Source organism: Myotis nattereri (genome assembly GCF_964212035.1).
Source record: "Myotis nattereri genome assembly, chromosome: 15".
Taxonomy (NCBI): Eukaryota; Metazoa; Chordata; class Mammalia; order Chiroptera; family Vespertilionidae; genus Myotis; species Myotis nattereri.
In genome coordinates this window covers 50052719-50070559 of record NC_138090.1, presented here as the reverse complement: position 1 = coordinate 50070559, position 17841 = coordinate 50052719, and the positions used below count along the sequence as shown (strand labels likewise).

Here is a 17841-nt window from a genome sequence, read left to right as displayed (position 1 = left end):
ACCCTCACTCTCCAGACGAATCAAGAAGTTTCTACTACATTTCCCCCCCCCCCCCCGTCCCCGCCTCTTTTTAAGATCCGCCCTTTCCAGTCCAAGCAATGTTAGGAGCCCAACCCCACAGTCTCCATCTGTCCTTCCCCACCAGATTCTGCTTATCTACTCTTTAGGTTCGGGCCCCCTGCTCTGTCCAATCAGAATGGTCTCTCCGATTGTGGCCCCGCCCCCTAGCCCCGTCTGTCACGGCCAGTCCTGCCTCTTTAAATAGTTTGGACTTGTCCCTTTTCTCTGCTCCGCGCCATCCTTTTTTTTTCAGTTATATCTAGCCCCGCCCCCTTCGTTCTCGGTGCTGCCAAGCCCGCCCACATTAGCGGTGCGTTCCGCCTTCTTAGCACCTCGGCCCGCCCCTGTTTTCAGAAAGACCCAATCGGTGTGTTTCATTTGCCGCCCCGCCCCATTCAGCTGGGCCGGGTTAGTGTCTCAGCCCTTCTCTCTCTCTGCTTCAACTCCGCCCCATCCCCCTCCAGGCCAATCACTTTCGTTGCTACTCTATTTAGGCCCCGCCCCTCATTTATAGTTTTCCCCCACCCAATCACGTCTGTCGTCCCCCTGAGTCCCCGCCCACCAAGGACCCGCCCCTCCAGCCCCGCCCCCCGTCCAATGCTGAGCTCAGTCTGCGTCTCGTCCTTCCGCGGGCGCCAGGGGGCCGGCAAGCAGCAGACCGCACAACCGCCGCAGCCTCCCGACTCCCCTCCGCCGCCGCCGCCGCCGCCGCCGCTGCAGCAGCAGCAGCTGCCTGCGCAGCCCGGCCCCGCCGCGTCCCCGGCGGGCGCCCCGGCATCCCGCGGGCCCGGGGACCGGCGCGCCGAGCCATGCCCCGGGCTGCCGGCGGCGGCCATGGGGCGGCACAGCGGCGGCGGTGGCGACAGCGGCAAGATCGTGATCAACGTGGGCGGCGTGCGCCATGAGACGTACCGCTCGACGCTGCGCACCCTCCCGGGGACGCGGCTGGCCTGCCTGACGGAGCCCGAGGCGGCGGCGCGCTTCGACTACGACCCCGGCACCGACGAGTTCTTCTTCGATCGGCACCCGGGCGTCTTCGCCTACGTGCTCAACTACTACCGCACCGGCAAGCTGCACTGCCCGTCCGACGTGTGCGGGCCGCTGTTCGAGGAGGAGCTCGGCTTCTGGGGCATCGACGAGACCGACGTGGAGGCCTGCTGCTGGATGACCTACCGGCAGCACCGCGATGCCGAGGAGGCGCTCGACTCCTTCGAGGCGCCCGACTCCGCGGGCGGCGCCAACGCTGCCAACGCCGCGGGCGCCCACGACGCGGGCCTGGACGACGAGGCGGGCGTGGGCGGCGGCGGCCTGGACGGCGCGGGCGGCGAACTCAAGCGCCTCTGCTTCCAGGAAGCGGGCGGCGGCGCCGGGGGACCGCCAGGGGGCGCGGGCGGCGCAGGCGGCACGTGGTGGCGCCGCTGGCAACCTCGCGTGTGGGCGCTCTTCGAGGACCCCTACTCGTCGCGGGCAGCCAGGGTGAGCAGCGCTGTCGGAGCCCCCGTCCCTCTCCCCTCCCCACGCGCTCCCAGGCCCTCAGGGGCGCCCCATCCAACCCTCAGACTCCCACGGGCCCTCCAGCCCCTCCTGGGTCTCCCGCACCCCTTGGAACACACCCCCTGTCCCGTCATCCTCAGATGCTCAGGGGACGTTTCTCCAACCTTCTGAACCCCCAGATCCCTCCGACCCTCACCCCGCTTCTCTAGGTCACCCTGCCTAGGCCCTTAGGAACTTCCTCCTGGGCTCCTCTGAACAGCCTCACCCCCACCTTTCCTGGACCCCCCCGAGACCTTCAGAAGACCTTTCCCCAGCCCTCGGTCACCGGAACCCCTCTAAGCTCCTTCTCACTTCCCTTGGGCACCCTCAGACCCTCAGAAGACCCTTCCCCAGCCCCCAGTGTCTTGGACCTTCTCCAGACCCTCAAAAGACATCCTCTGCTACCCCTCCAAGTGTTCCAAGTGCTGTGAAAACTGCCTCCCTTCCTTTGCCCCCTGCAGATCCCCTCCTGCCCCCCACCCCTCTCCAGCGCTCACTTACTCAGGCTCTCCCAACAGCTCCCTGCTTCATTTTCCCTTTGCCCCTCTCCCTGGCCCCTTCCAAGTGAGAATCTCCTGGCTATTTTTGAAATCTCCTGCTTCTGCCCTCAAAGTCTCAGAAGGCTCCTGCACCCCAGTTTCAGAGCCTCCTGGACCCCTCTGAACCTCCAAACCACTTGCTCTGGCTAGGACACCTCCCCCTCCCGGCAACAATCAATCTTAGGACATTTTTACTCCTGGGACCTTCTGGACCCCTCTGTTCAAGTTCCTTCCTGCATCCTCCACGCCAACTCCCATCCCAAGGACTTTCCCATAAATTAGCTCGAGACTTCCCCAGAGCCTTCCCCACCCCTCAGTTTCTCCTGACCCCCCCCCCCCCAATAATATGCTGATCCGCTCCAGAATGCCTCCTCTTCACCCCCAGATCCTCCCAGCTTCTCCCTTCCATCATTTACTGCACAGCCCACTCCCTCTCTCTGGGACAACCCCTTGCCCCCCACCCTCCCAGCCACTTTCCTAGTAGATAAATCACTTCTCCTGCTGCTGCTGCAGAAATTTATCTAAGCTTAATCCTCAGACCTCCCTCAAGTTATCAGCCCCAAAACTTTCTTCTCAAAATAGTTCCTACTTCTTTCTTCCCTGCCGTGGCATCTTTCCTCCTGACCCCAGCCCTGCTTGCTCCCCCTTTCCCAAGTCTCCCCCCTGAGTGAGACAGCCTCAGTCCAAAGCCCTCAGCTTCTCCCCCATCCCCAAGGTGAACAGAGAGCGCACCCCTCCAGTCTTATTTCCCTTGAAATTCCAGATTTTACCCCCTCCAGCTCCCTTTACTTCCCCCCAAAACTTTCATAACTTTAAACATTCCCAACTTCCTAGGCTAAATAGCTACCCTTCCCCCTAGTTCTCCCTTTCTCGTCCTAACTTCCTCCCCGTGTTGGAAGAGAGGAGAGCAGTTCAAAATGGGGGGAATTAGAGGGAAAGAGTAGCGACTGCAGGGACCCCTCCTAGCCTCCTGGGGACCCAGACACCCCGAGGAGCCCGTTCGGCCCCCTCCCCCCACCGTGCCGCGTCCTGAGCTGGGAAGGACACGGAGCCGCAGTGCCGCATTCACGCTGGGGAGGGAACGAGGGGGAGGGGGGCCCGGAGGCACCGCATAAAGTTTGGTCCCCAGGAAGCGCTGAGTTGGCGAGATTTGGGGTTGGGTGGGGATAGGTGCGGAGGACGAGGTACAGGAGGGACATGGCCCTAGATGCCCCCTCGGGCTTCTGAGGGCTCCTTCCCCCCCATGGCCTGGGGTGCCCTTCCTTCTTACTACCCCATTGAAGGGTCCTGAGGTGAGGCTAGATGCCCGGGACAGCTATGGGGGGAGAGGGGGTCACTCATTTACTCTGCAAGTATCTTTTGAGTGCCCACAGCGTGCCCCTTTCCAGGCTCCAAGTAGATAGCTTGGTAGAGGTAGGAGCTGAGACCAATGAGAAGTGGAGGGTGTCTACCTATCCCCCTCCCCCGCCCCCCAACACACACTACACTCCCTTCTTCGTCATCTCTCCCTTCCTTGCAGGGACTTCATGGCCTACTCTGCTTTTGAACCATCTGGGGGCAGAGGGTTAAACCAGTGCCGACGCTGTGCAGCCTCTACAGCTGTGCACTGCGGGGCCCACCTTCCTTTCTGTGTCCCGGGAGGGAAGGAGTTAATCTAGCTCCGGGCCCGCGGCCTCCCGCGGCGAAGCGGCGGCACTGCGGCTGCGCACCGCCGGCTCGGTCGCGGCGCCGAAGGGGTTAAGGCGGCTCCCAGCGGCTGCGGCTGCGCACTGCGGCGGGGGAGCTGTCCGCGGTGCTGGCCGCCGCGCCCCGCCCCCCGGCCCGGCCGGCCCGCCCCCACTGCGGGTGCCGCAGCCTGCGCCGCGCGCCGGGGCTCGGGGCGGGCGGGGGAGCGCCAGGCATGCGCTCTGCAGCGGCCTGTGGCCTCTTAAACCACTGCGGAGAAACGGAGGGGGGCGGGGCGGAGGGTCTCCGCAGCCTGACCCTGGCCCCCCTCTTTTCTCTGCACCCCAGGCCCTTCCGCCTCCTCTTCCCCATCTGCTTAGAGCCTCCTCTTTGCCCCAACGCTCATCCCCTTCCCTCGCCGAGGACTAGCCTCCGTCCCCTCTACGCATTTGATGCAGCCCACTGTCACCTGCAGGGCCTCATCCATCCCCTTCTCCCCTCCGCAGGGCTTTCATCAGATCCCACAGCACTGTCTGGCAGGGCTCTAGTCATCCCCCGCACGGAAGGGACCAGGCTCGCCTCCACTCGCAATTCTCTGCACCTCTGAACAGCCCCTCACCTTTCTTTGGCCCTAGTCCTGCCCTTTCCCCAAGGTCCAGGCCCCTGACCCTCCCTTCCTTTGGGAGCTCTAAACCCCACCTCTCCTCATCGGTACCGCCTCCCCTTTTGCAGACTTGACACTTCACTTCCTTCCACCTTCAGGGCCCTAACACCTCCCTCCACTTTGTGGTTCCGCCCCTGCCCTGTCCTCTTGGGTCAGGGCCTCACCCAGCCTTCTCGCTTTTCTGGGGCACAGACATTGGCACCCAGGTCCTTAAACCCTGGCTCCTTGCCCCCCCCACTAACTGATGCCCCCATCCCCTCCTAAGAGCTCAGACCTGACCGAGTTCCAGACACTGGGCCAAGCACTGTTTATTGCGGCTAGGCTTTCTGTCTACTCATCTAATGTAATCCTCACAATAATCCCGGAAAAACTTGAGGTTTGGGAAGCTTAATTGCTTTGCCCAAGTCAGGCAGAGGGAAAGCTGGATTCACACCCAAGACTTTACTGTTAGCCGCCTCATGATTCCGCCTCCCCACCTACCTTCCCCCCTTCCCCTTCCCTCAGCTCCAGGCCCACCTCCAAACCCTCTGAGATACAGAGCGTGAGTGATCTCAGTTCCTCCTCTCCCACCTGAGGCCAGAGATGGACATGGGGAACAAGAGGGGGGGTGGTTTAGACCCGTGGTCGGCAAACCGCGGCTCGCGAGCCACATGCGGCTCTTTGGCCCCTTGAGTGTGGCTCTTCCACAAAATACCGACTTCTGTGCATGGGCCACGAAGTTTCAATCGCACTGTACCTGCGCGCCCACAGGTGGTATCTTGTGGAAGAGCCACACTCAAGGGGCCAAAGAGCCGCATGTGGCTTGCGAGCCGCGGTTTGCCGACCACTGGTCTAGGCGACAGAGCCTGAGGCCAGCAATTGCTGTTTCCAGGACAGAAGTTGCTCATGTGCTGCGGCTACTGGGGCCAGCTCCTCCTGCAAGCCGGGGGACAGCTGCCCCGTCTCCTGCCTTCCCTTTTGCCGCTTTAGTGGGGAGAGGGAAGCATTTGGGCTGGGAAAGGAGCCACTGGGAGGGTCCTATGGAGGTGGCTGGCTGACCAGATGCCTGGGTCACCTTTTGCCTTCTCTCTCCCACCTGCCCCGCAGTATGTGGCCTTCGCCTCCCTCTTCTTCATCCTCATCTCCATCACCACCTTTTGCCTGGAGACCCACGAAGGCTTCATCCACATCATCAACAAGACGGTGACGCAGGCCTCCCCGATCCCCGGGGCGCCCCCGGAGAACATCACCAACATCGAGGTGGAGACGGAGCCCTTCCTGACCTACGTGGAGGGCGTGTGCGTGGTCTGGTTCACCTTCGAGTTCCTCATGCGCATCACCTTCTGCCCGGACAAGGTGGAATTTCTCAAGAGCAGCCTCAACATCATCGACTGCGTGGCCATCCTGCCCTTCTATCTCGAGGTGGGCCTGTCGGGCCTCAGCTCCAAGGCCGCCAAGGACGTGCTGGGCTTCCTGCGGGTCGTCCGCTTCGTGCGCATCCTGCGCATCTTCAAGCTCACGCGGCACTTCGTGGGGCTGCGCGTGCTGGGCCACACGCTGCGCGCCAGCACCAACGAGTTCCTGCTGCTCATCATCTTCCTGGCGCTGGGCGTGCTCATCTTCGCCACCATGATCTACTATGCGGAGCGCATTGGCGCCGACCCGGATGACATCCTGGGCTCCAACCACACCTACTTCAAGAACATCCCCATCGGCTTCTGGTGGGCCGTGGTTACCATGACAACCCTGGGCTACGGAGACATGTACCCCAAGACGTGGTCGGGGATGCTGGTCGGGGCGCTGTGTGCCCTGGCGGGGGTGCTCACCATCGCCATGCCCGTGCCCGTCATTGTCAACAACTTTGGCATGTACTACTCGCTGGCCATGGCCAAGCAGAAGCTGCCCAAGAAGAAGAATAAACATATCCCCCGGCCCCCGCTGCCCGGCTCACCCAATTACTGCAAGCCCGACCCGCCATTGCCGCCCCTGCCTCCCCCTCACCATGGCAGTGGTGGTATCAGCCCCCCGCCTCCCATCACCCCGCCCTCCATGGGGATGACGATGGCCGGGGCCTACCCTCCGGGGCCCCACTCGCACCCCGGGCTGCTCAGGGGGGGAGCGGGTGGGCTCGGGATCATGGGGCTGCCCCCTCTGCCAGCCCCTGGGGAGCCCTGCCCGTTGGCTCAGGAGGAAGTGATTGAGATCAACCGGGCAGGTGAGGAGCGGGCCTGAGGGGCTGTGGGGGCACAGGCGGAGATGCGTGGGAGGAGGTGGGGGGGTTTTGAGGGGGGGCAGGAGGCGGGTGCCCTAGGTTCAGAGAGACGGGATGGTCAGCAGCAGAGAGGGGAGAGAAAAGCGAATAGCAATCGCTGGGGCCAGAGAAGTGGCACAGAGGTAGACAACAACAGAGAGAGATTTCCCGTGAAAGCCAGTTTGGGGGGGGAACAGACTTGCAGCCAAATATTCAGGGGGGCCCAGGGGAGAGGGTCTCGTACGTGAACCACGGGCTGGCCAGAGAGGAGACCAAGAGACGGTTTCAGCGTCTGAGCTTCCCGGAGGAGAGCCTGAGAAAATGGTCCCAAAGCCACCGAGTCTGAAACCAAGAGACTGTCCCTGAGAAGGATGGGGGGCAGAGACGGAGGGAGCGGTGAGGGGTCGGCAGCAGGGAGTTCAGGCTGGAATGACAGCGAGACCAAGAGAGGAAGTAAGACTTAAAACTAAACACGAAGAGTCAGAGGGTGTCCAGGGGGGACCGGCCGGAGGGTGGGAAGGCCACGTGACAGGACAGTGGCTTGGGACCCAAGGCCCAGACTCGGGCTCTGCAGAAAGGGTCTGGGAGAGTCAGATGCTGCCAAGAGGAAGAGGTGAGACCAGGGCGCTAGTGGAGTGGACTGTGCCTGTGCCTGTGCCTGTCCCTCCCCCAGGGGAGCTGCCTCCGAGGCAGTGACTGGGGTGTCAGTCTGGGAGGAGGGAGAGGCCGGGGGGCCCCACCCCCATGTCTTAAGTAGGTCAAGAAAGGGAGCTGGGCCGCCCGGCCCCCATCTTGCTCCCTCAGCCACTGACCCAGTTTCACACCAATTAAAAATAGCCCGAGTCAGAGCCTGGGGACCCCCACTCCCCCCTCCTTCATCTGTCACCTCCTTAACCCTTCCCCACTGTGTCCTTTCCAGCGCCCAGCCATCTACCCCAACCCACACCCTACCCCAGTCCTGCCCGACCCAGTTCACCTGACCCAACGACCCCCCCCAACACTCTGTCCCAGCCCCCTTCCCAGCCCCCTCTTACCCATGTCCTCCCCCACCCATCCCTCCAAATACCCAGCATCCAACCCCAGCCTGCCCTTCCCAGCCCTGGCACCTGGCCTGGCTAGCACTTCCTAGCACTCAGCACCCTCCTCCACTCACCTTCATCCAACCCTGTCCCCTAACCATCTCTGCCTACCCTGTTGTCCTCAAAATGCAACACCCTTCCGCCCTGGCCGGTGTTTCCCAGTGGTTAGAGCGCCAGCCTGTGCTCGGGTTCGGGGTGTCGGGTTCCATTCTCAGTCAAGTGCAGGTACCTGGGTTGCAGCTTGATCCCCTGTGTGCGGGAGGCAAGCAGTTGGTATGTCTTTCTCACATCGATGTTTCTCTCTCTGTCTCTCCCGCTCCCCCTTTCCCTTCCTCTCTCTCTAAAAATCAATGGAAAAATATCCTCAGGTGAGGGTTAACAAAAAGAAACTCAACATCCTTCCCCAGTGACCTGCTCCCCAAATCCACCAGCCATGCCCCCTAACACCCTGCTCCCAACTGAGCCCCTCCTGTCATCTCCTGGCACCTTGCCCTTGAGTCATCTTCCTGCACCTGAGTCCACCCGCACCCCATCCCTGTTGGTCTCACTCTGCCCTGCGTTTCCACACTCACCCCTTCCTTTGTGTCTCTGTCTGACCCTGGGACACAGATCCCCGCCCCAACGGGGACCCAGCAGCAGCTGCGCTCGCCCATGAGGACTGCCCACCCATCGATCAGCCCGCCATGTCCCCGGAAGACAAGAGCCCCATCACCCCTGGGAGCCGGGGCCGCTACAGCCGGGACCGAGCCTGCTTCCTGCTCACGGACTACTCCCCTTCCCCTGATGGCTCCATCCGGAAAGGTGAGGTGCCCTCCACTGGCCCCCGGGACCCTCCCTCTCTCGCCTCCCCTAGGGGAGGGGGGAGAGGGGGAGAGGGGGGAGGTGATGGACTTCCCTTTCCCCATTCCATGGCCCCAAATCTCCTTCCCAGAAGCGCCCCCCCCCTGCCCCCGCTCCCCAAGTTTCCTCACCACTGATCCTTCACCTGTCTTTATTGCATCTCCATTTCCCCCACCCCGACCCTCTGGCCTCTTCCCCCACCCCCAGCCACCGGTGCTCCCCCACTGCCCCCCCCAGACTGGCGTAAGCCAGGCCCCCCAAGCTTCTTGCCCGACCTCAACGCCAACGCTGCGGCCTGGATATCCCCCTAGTGGACGAACCCCCTCCCCCCGGGGTAAGTAGCTCCTGTCCTCTGAACCCCGCCCTTTGACTAACCCCCCTGAGAACATGCAGCCCCCACTGACCAAGACTCGCGCCCCTCACCATGAAGAGCTCCATCTAATTAACCTTCGGCCCTGACGCTGACCCCACACCCGCCCACCCGGACTTGCCCACCCCTCACTAACCCCCTGGCACTGACCCCAACCTTCCCACCATGTGCCTGACCTCCCAGCCCTCCCGACTGACCCATCCTCACCCCCATCAACGCCTTGCTCCCTGCCTCTCCTTCTGGGTTTTAAAAACTCCACCAAGAAAACGGGGTACACGCCCAGGATGCTCTTGGGGTGCAAGATGGGATGAGAAAGACTCAGCCACCCAGTCAGTCACTTGTGAATTGGCCAGCTCACAAAGCACCCACAGGTCCCGCACAGACGTCAGTGAGCAAAGGGGCCTCCCCTCCCCGGCAGCCCCGTGTGGGAGAGGCAGACGCAGTCGGAGAAAGTCGCCGTCGAGGTGACATGTGGAGGTGGCGGTGGCACAGGTCGCACGTACAGTCAGAGGGGCAGGCAAAGCCCCGGGTGGGGGAGCCACAGGAAAGGCTTTCTGAAGGAATTGGTACTCGATGGGGACGTGGTCCTGTTAGACCGGTGGTTCCCAACCTTCTGGCCCTTTAAATACAGTTCCTCATGTGGTGACCCAACCATAAGATTATTTTCGTTGCTACTTCATAACTGTAATGTTGCTACTGTTATGAATCGTCATGGAAATATCTGATATGCAGGATGGTCTTAGGCGACCCCTGTGAAAGGGTCGTTCGACCGCCAAAGGGGTCGCGACCCACAGGTTGAGAACCGCTGCGTTAGACTGTAGTGACCGCAGAGCACAGCAGAGCACAGCAAAGCCAGGGACCAACCGGGGCAAGGAGGTGGCCATGAGGCAGGAAGGCAGGGCTGGCTGAGGGCCGGGACCTTGTTCAGGGACCCGGGAGAGCAGCTCAGCTCTGGGCCCTGGGGGATTGACTGGCGGTCAGGGCCAGGGAAGAGACCAGGAGAAGGGTCCGTGGGGACAGGACACGTCCTGAACCTGGTCAGGGCTGTGGGGATGGAAGGGAAGGGAGGCAGAGAGAGGGGACGGGAGGAAAAGGGCTGGGGACTGGCCTGGGAGCTCAGGGGACACAGTGAAGAGAGAGTTGTTCGTCAGTGAATCATTCAGCAAACACAGCCCAGCACGTACCACACGCCCGGAATTTAACATACCTTCTGTAGCCCTCACACCACCCTCGAGAACCCCTAGCTCCACTCACCCACCCATTCATTCATGTCACAACTGACTCCTAGGACGCCGTAACCTAGTACCGCACAAGGCCAGAACCTGCCCTCAGAGTTGATACTCTAGAGCCCAGGTTGGCACACTCCAGCCCAGGGGCCAGCTCTGTCAGCCAGCTGTTTTGTAAATAAAACTTTATTGGAACATAGCCACTGTTCTGCTCCAAGAGTGGACTAGAATAGTTAGGACAGAGACCGTGTGGCTCACAGAGCCGAAATGTTTACTGCCTGGCCCTTTAAGGAAAAGCCTGATGCCCCCTGATTGGAGGAAGCAGAAATTAAACCCAGTTAAAAAAAAAAAAAAAAAAAGTCTCTGGTCTGTGGAAGGGCTTTTGGAGGCGACATGAAACCTAAAGGTGAAAAGGGCCGGCCAGGCAGAAGGAACAGCGAGTGCAAAGGCCCTGAGGTCCCCAGTGGGCGAGCTTGGTGCTGAAAGGGAAGTGAGGCCGGAGCTGAGCAGCCGAAGGGAGAGGGTGCGGACCGCCTGTGCAGAAGGAGCAGGAGGGTGTTGGCCACGGTGAGGGCCTGGCCTGGCCTTAAGAGTGAGGAGGAGCCACCTGAAGGAATTTGACCCATCACTTCCTCGTTCCACAAACACCTGCGGATGCTTCCTTAGAAATAGAGACACATCCCAAATCCCCGCAGGCAGCCTAAGGAAAGGCTGGAGTGGGACTTGGGGAGCCTCCAGGAAGGCCTTGGCTAAGCCCCCTTGTGTCACAGAAGTTCAGGGAGGGCCATGACCGACCCAGGCCACACAGCAGAGGGAGGGTAGCCCAGGCTTCCGGGTCAGACAGAACCGCGAGGGGGCTGTCTGCTCTTGTTCCCTCTCTCCACCTCCTTGTTGCACCCCCCCCCCCCCCACATCTTCATTGTCATCTCATCACCAGCCCCTCCCGCTCCCATCTCACCCCTCTCCCTGCTTGCACCCAGTCCCCTTCCCACTCTTTGTCCCCCTCCTTCAGGTCTGGATGGGCCCCTTGGAACTGAGGGGCGGGGGTGGGGGTGGGAATGTGGGTGAGGGAGGGCTGGGGTGGGCTGGGGGTGGGAGGTCTCTGCTTCTCTTGCCTCTGATGCCGAAATCCATTCATTGAACTCAAATAATGGCTGGAGCTGATGGGGCTGACTGGACCCTGGACCCCCCTTCCTCACCTTCCCCCCCCATGGCCCGCCCTCCACTGTGTCTCCCCCCCCCCCCCCTTCCTCCTGGCCTGTCCCCTACCTGCCCCAGGACCGCCCCCTTCCTCATCTTCCCTCCCCAGCCACCGGAGTATAACCCTGGACACGTGCTCCCCTTCCTCCCCAGCCTTCTCCTCCCCCCCCCCCCAGCCACCCCGGAAGCTCCTCCCATATTTGATGTCTCTGGCCGCCCCATTTCACTGCTCCCCTCCCCCCGGAAAACACTAGAGAGGAGGAAGAGATCCGGCTTTTCTCCGACCCCCAACAGTGAGACCATGTTGGGGGGGTTCCCGCGACCGCCCTCCCCCGCCATGACTCTGTGTATTTCTGTCCCCAGCTCTTGTCACCGCCTGAGGCCTCGAGAGACCCTCGGCCCCCCCTGCCCCTTCCCCCCAGGTTAGCAATGGGCAATGGCTGGGAAGGGGTGTCCCCGAGGCAGTGGGCTCCCGACCCCTCAGGCTCTGTCTCCTGTGGTCTAGACACGGTGCCCAGACAGGCCCCTGGCTCTGCCTGGAAAAGCCCCTGGCGCTGGCAGGCGCCCCCCAGCTCCGAGGACCCCCCACCCGCTCCCTGACCTTAGCACCCATCTCAGGTCCCGGCTGTCGGGACAGTTAGGACCTTCCGGGCAGAAGGTTCCCATTGAAACTCCCTGAGCCCCTACCGTCCCTGCCACGCCTCCAGGTGAGCCAGCCTCGCCCCTCCGACTGCTCTGCAGCTGCGGGGCCCCAGGGGCGCTGCGGCCGCGGCCCCCCCACTCAGCCCCTCACTCTCTGCAGTAGGTCAGCTCCCCCTGCAGCCCTGCCCGCTCCCTCCCCGGCTGCTCCCCTGTGGCTTCCACCGAGCTCCCGCCCATGCCCTTGCTGCCACCATCCGCCTTGCTGCCCCCACTTTATGCCTCAGATGAGGGGGCCTACGGGGGGCGGGTTTTGGGGGGGCGGGCTGCGTGGGGAAGGGATGGGTGGGGGAGGCTCGGCGGGCGCCACCTGCCTCCTAACCCTGAGTCTCTCCCCCCTCCCCATGTCTGAACCTTTCTCCTCGATGCGACTGACTGTGCGATTTGTTCACTTCTCTCTCTCTCCATCTCCTTGGCCCGCCTCTGTCCGTCTCCGCCTCGCCCTGTCTCCTGTGTCCTGGTGCCTGCCGGCCTCTCTCTCTCCCATGTCTCTGCTCTCGCCTTCTCTGTCTCTTGCTTTCCCTGCCGCTGTCTCTCTCTCCATCTGGTATCCTCTCTGTCTGATTCTCTCCTGCCTCCCACCCGCTGTCTTGGGGTCTCTCTGTCTGTGGGACCCTCCCCCTGCACCCTTACTCCCTGCTTCCTCCCCGTGTTTCCGCCCCTCCCCCCAGGTTACGAGAAATCCCGCAGCCTGAGCAGCATCGCGGGCCTGAGCGGGGTGTCCCTGCGCCTCGCGCCCCTAGCCACTCCCCCCGGCTCTCCCAGGGCCGCCCGCCGCGCTCCCCCAACCTTGCCCTCCATCCTCTAGCGCTCCCCTCCCCCCTGTGGGGGGACTCGGGGGTGACAGGGAAGAAGGTCAAAGGAGCTGGGGGTGGGGGAAAGGGTTTTTTAAAAAAATCAAAAGTCATTATAATATGCAACGGAGACGACCACGCCAGCAGACACCCCCGGGCCCCTCACCCCGACCTGGGCCCCAGGATGGAGGGGGAGGGGCCAAAGCCCACGCCCTCCAACTCTCCCCCCACCCAAATAAAGCCTTCTCAGGTCTCCATGAGCCATAGGACACCCTCTCCCATCCACTCGTGTAAATACGTCCAAATTATGCCAATCACATTGGGGGCACCTCCCCTACTGTGCATGCTCCAACCTGGACCCCTCCCCCGACTCCACCTCAGCAATAAGCGCCAGGGGCTGCATGCCACGCGGTTGAGGGCAGGGGCATTCTGGGAGGGGGCGGACCTCGAGGGAGTCGGGTGGGGCTGCAGGAGGGTCTCCTAGCCTCTTACCCTCCCCCCCTGGAGGGCAGCCCATCATCATGCATTGATTTAAAAAAAAAATAATTAGCGACAATACGGGGGAAGGAGGAACAGTCACCCAGCCCCAAACCCCAGCTGAGCTCAGATAGTAGAAGCGGGGCGCTGCGGCCAGCTGCTCCCTCTGCCTTTAGGAGGATCCCTCTGGTGAATTGCACCCTGTCATCCCCACCCCCACCCCTACCCCCAAGGGATCTGCTCGCCTCTGATCTTGCTGCATGGACTCAGACCTCCCGCCCCAGACTCCTGGGTTGTCTGGCCCTAGCACACGAAATTCCCCGGCGCCCCTCCGGGTCCCCAGGACATGAGCCCTGCACCCAGAATTCCTGGCACCCCGCATCCTCCAAACGCCCACGCACCCCTGGAACTTAACCCCTGCACACAGATGCTGCCCCAACCAAGCCCCGCCGCCAGCCACTCCCTGGAGTGCATCCCGGCGCCCCAGGCCTCCAAGGGGCGCCCCAGCCTGCAGCTCAATCTCAGCCTTTGGGATGCTCCAGAACCTTCCCCAAATCCTCAGGCCTCCACTCCACCAGACACCCCCAGATCTCTGCCACCAGACATCCACCTCAGGTTCCCCTGCCGCTAGGATTTCCAAGACGGGCCCGGCCTGTCTGCAATTCCAGGGAACCTGATCTTTGCAGGGCACCCCGTTTCTTAGGCCCAACCCCGCCCCCCCAACATGTCTTCCCTTGAATGGTACCCCCTTCACGGACACCAGTGCTTCCCAGAGGGTCGTGTTCGTGCCCCTGACGTGCTGAGGTCCAGGCAGTGCGAGGACAAACACCCGGAAGCTGTGTCTTCCCCGAGAGGGTCTGCCCTTTGGGGCGCTTGGCTCACAGGCCAGTAAGTCCAGGTTGTGCTGTGCGGCCGGCCCGGACGCCGTTTGTTTAGGTTGAGTGTCTCCATCCAGAGGCTGTGCCGGACGGACGGACACTGGGACATCGAGGCTTAGGAAACAACCTACCCACCTGGGCGGGGACCCCAGCCCGCCGCCCCCCGCGATCCCCGCCCCGCCCGCGGGTGGAAAATCACTCCTCACACCCCATCCTGGCTCAAGGATGCGCTACCTCCCCCACGCCTGGAGGCCACACCGGTCCCAGAATCCTTAGAGAACCCCCCTTTCGGAGCTGGGGGCCCGCAGAATTAGCAACCTTCCTCCCTGTGCTCCCACAGCCTCAGGAACCCCACCCGAGGGTTGGGGGGGTGTCACTGAGCACGATTCTTGATGCAACGATTCCTATGCAAGGGGCACTTTGAGTCCCCCCCATCCTTCCCTCGGACCCTAAACCCTGGCGAATCTGGGGTGAGGGGTGGGGCAGGTTCTGCGGGGAGCGGGGCGGGGCAAAGGGCTAGGGGCCCCAGACACCAGGGTACGGGGGTGGGGACTGATTATATTGCCAAAGGGTTTAACTTCTTTAAAAAAAAAAAAAGTCCCCCCCCCCTCCCATTCCCCAGACCCTCACGGAAGACGAACGGTGCGGGGGGAGGGGGCGAGGGTCTTTTCCGAAGGGTACAGACCTCTTCCCTCCGTCTCCCCCCTGCTCGCCAACCTGCCACACGTACCCAGCTTTTTAGTTCAGCTTTTAAAAATAACTACGATCATGACAAGCCTCTACAAACACGTGATTCTCATCCCCCAAGTCAATAAACAGCGTGGGACTCGGGGAGGGAGGGCGAGCTAAAGGGACGACTTCCACGTCCCGCTCCCTCCTCCCCCTCCCCCCCACCTCCGCCCGGCCGCCAGGGTGCCCGCAACTGCACGCATGCGCTGCATGACGCTCCCCACTCGCATGAGGCGCCCTCCTGCGCTCGGGACGCACGGGCACGGGGCGGGGGGCGGGGCGGGGGGAGAGGATCGGATGGCGGGGGTCCCCCCGAGCTCAGCGGCTCCCCTCCCCAACACACACAGCAATAAGTTTCTCTCACTCCAACGTGGGCGGGGCGAGCCTGGCCTGTCCAGGTGGAGGGGGGGTGGCCAGGGGGCGCTCTCAGGGATGGGGGCGGGTGTCCGGAGTCAGTGTGGGGAGGGGAGGTCTGCAAATCGTCCAACTCTGGTGCTAATGGCGGGTCTTCTCAGCCCACCCCCAGGGCAGGGAGGGAGGGGTCGGCAGGCCCCTCCCCCAAGCCTCCCCCACGCCCACCCTGGGTGCATGAACCGCCCGATGCAGAAGCTGCCGCATGTCACCCCCCAAAAGAAAAAGTGTCATGGCCCCCTTCCGCCCGCCCTCTCATTCCCCACCAAGATTAAAGTTTCCTTTTCATTTAAAAGCTGTGTCCTGTGTGTGTGTCCCGGGGAGGGTTGGGGAGCTTTTGGGGGTCCACAGAGGGATTGGGTCTTCAAGACATGGGGTCGGATGCAGCAGTTCTCAACCTGTGGGTCGCGACCCCTCTGGGGGGGGTCCAATGACCCTTTCACAGGCGTCGCCTAAGACCATCCTGCCTATCAGATATTTACATGACGATTCATAACAGTAGCAACATGACAGTTATGAAGTAGCAACGAAAATAATGTTATGGTTGGGGGTCACAGCATGAGGAACTGTATTTAAAGAGCCAGAAGGTTGAGAACCGCTGGAAAGCGGCATGCATGGGTGTGCATCCTGGGGGCCCAGAAATCCCCTTGAACACAAAGCTCTCACTTTGTGGTTTGGGGTGAGTGCCTGCCTACACCCCTCACTGGGAAGTCTGAGGGCCCCTGGATGATGGGAGCTCCTGAGTGAGGGCGACTAGTCCCCAGGAGAGGAGTGACCTGGGTCCCCAGTGTGTGCTCAGGGCGAAGGGCAGCACATTCCGCATTGCTGACCATGGAGACAGTCTGCGTGGGTTCGACTTCGTAGCTGTGTGTCCTTGGGCAAGTCTCGCCCTCTCTGGGCTTTTGCCACTCTAAAAGGCCAGGACGGGCCGTGGCCACTTTGGCTCAGTGGGTAGAGCGGTGGCCTGGGGACTGAAGGGTCCCAGGTTCCATTCCGGTGGCACATGCCTGGGTTGTGGGCTTGATCCCCAGTGGGGGGCATGCAGGAGGCAGCCGATCAATGAGTCTCTCATCATTGATGTTTCTATCTCTTCCTTCCTCTCTGAGATCGGTAAAAATACGTTTTAAAACAATAAAAGGCCAGGACGGCGTGATCTAGTCATTCAGCAACTATATTATGAAAGCCAGCTAGGAGCCAGGCACTGTCCTAGGTGCTGGAAAGCAAGGCGATCCTCGCCTCTAGAGGTTGTGCTGAGAACTGAGACAAACGTCTGGTGTGTGTTCAGCACCGCTAAATAGCCGGTCAGGGCCACGGTCACGGACTCAACAGTCATCAATGTCATTGTTTTGCAAAGACTGGAAGGTCAGCCAGAGACCAGAGTACAGCAAGCACCCCTCCTGCCTCTCCTGGTGTAGAGTGAGGGGCAGCACAGCTCTGAGCCTCGGCCTCCTCCTCTGTATAATGGAGGCAATGCTTTGAAGGGAGGCTGGGGTGTGGGGCAATGTCCAGTACCAGGAGGTCCCCCACCACTGGCCAGCTGTGACCAGAGCCAGCAGGTGGAAGAAGTCAGTGCCCCTCTGGACCCACCAGAGACCCCCCCCTGCAGGAACACACACCACCCGGGCGGGGTCCAGTTGGGGCTGGAGTTTATTTCTGCCACAGCTGGAGGCTGGAAAGTCAGGGAGACCCCTCCAGCCCCCACAGGGACTCTAACCAGAGCAGACTGTGATCACACAATAGCAACAGAAGGGAGGGCAGAGCACGGAAAGAGTGGGATGAGACAGGCCCCCTTATCCTGCTCCTCTGCAGGAATCAAAGGCTGGGAGTCCTGGGAGACGGGGCGGGGTGGAGGGGGGGTGGGGGGAGGCCATGGCCCGCCCTGGCTGAGGAGGGCAGGGGGGCCATGCTCCTTTCCTAATAAAGACCATTAACATCTGAAGTAAGTATGGGAGCTGTATGGGTCCACCGTGCAAACTACACCCGAATTTCCACTCCAGCGAGAGAGCCCCAGTCCTTTCCTCCTGCTCCCCACCTGGGCTCTCCAGTGTTCTGCGTTTGCGGAGGTCTCAGGGGGCCCTCTGGGGTGCGGTTGATAAGTGGGTAGTGCCAGCAGGTGGCACCATTTCCAAAGTGCAAGAAGCCACAGGGTGGGTTCATGGGACCTGCACCCTCCAGGGCCAGGGAGGGAGGGGCTGATGGCTCGGAACAGGGAGGGGTCACTGGGGCTGCACTTCCTGGGGCCCATCAGACTCCGGGGGCTGCGGTCCAGAACCTGGCTCTGCCTCCTCAGCCTCCTCATCTGATGCCACACCCTCCTCCAGTCGGAACACCTGGCGCACTGTGCGGGTGGTGAAGGTGAGGGGCCCGCGTCTGTGGGCAAAAGGAGAGACCAGCAGAAACGTGAGAGATAGGGAGAGGTGGAGAGAGATATCATAAAACGAGAGGGG

The 17841-nt window shown here is 61.9% G+C and overlaps 2 protein-coding genes across 5 annotated transcripts in view; one reads left to right on the top strand and one right to left on the bottom strand.

The window, feature by feature from the left end:
- Positions 1–657: 657 nt before the first annotated feature.
- Positions 658–15689, top strand: KCNC3 (potassium voltage-gated channel subfamily C member 3; the record flags this gene model as incomplete). Of its 3 annotated transcripts, XM_081107693.1 has the most annotated exons (5): positions 658–1536; positions 5548–6655; positions 8380–8571; positions 11770–11828; positions 12777–15689. In XM_081107693.1, the coding sequence occupies 4 exons, from the start codon at positions 658–660 to the stop codon at positions 11784–11786; spliced, it is 2196 nt and encodes a 731-aa protein (XP_080963819.1). The 3 variants fall into 3 exon arrangements, with proteins under 3 accessions (XP_080963819.1, XP_080963817.1, XP_080963818.1); XM_081107691.1 differs by lacking the exon at positions 11770–11828; XM_081107692.1 differs by lacking the exons at positions 11770–11828; positions 12777–15689 and adding an exon at positions 8818–8921.
- Positions 15690–17023: 1334 nt separating this feature from the next.
- Positions 17024–17841, bottom strand: part of MYH14 (myosin heavy chain 14) — an 83424-nt gene continuing 82606 nt past the window's right edge. For both annotated transcript variants that reach the window (XM_081106754.1, XM_081106753.1), the window contains one exon: positions 17024–17764. In XM_081106754.1, the coding sequence (XP_080962880.1) occupies positions 17611–17764 (154 nt within the window). In that variant the 3' untranslated portion in view covers positions 17024–17610. The remainder of the gene's footprint in view (positions 17765–17841) is intronic.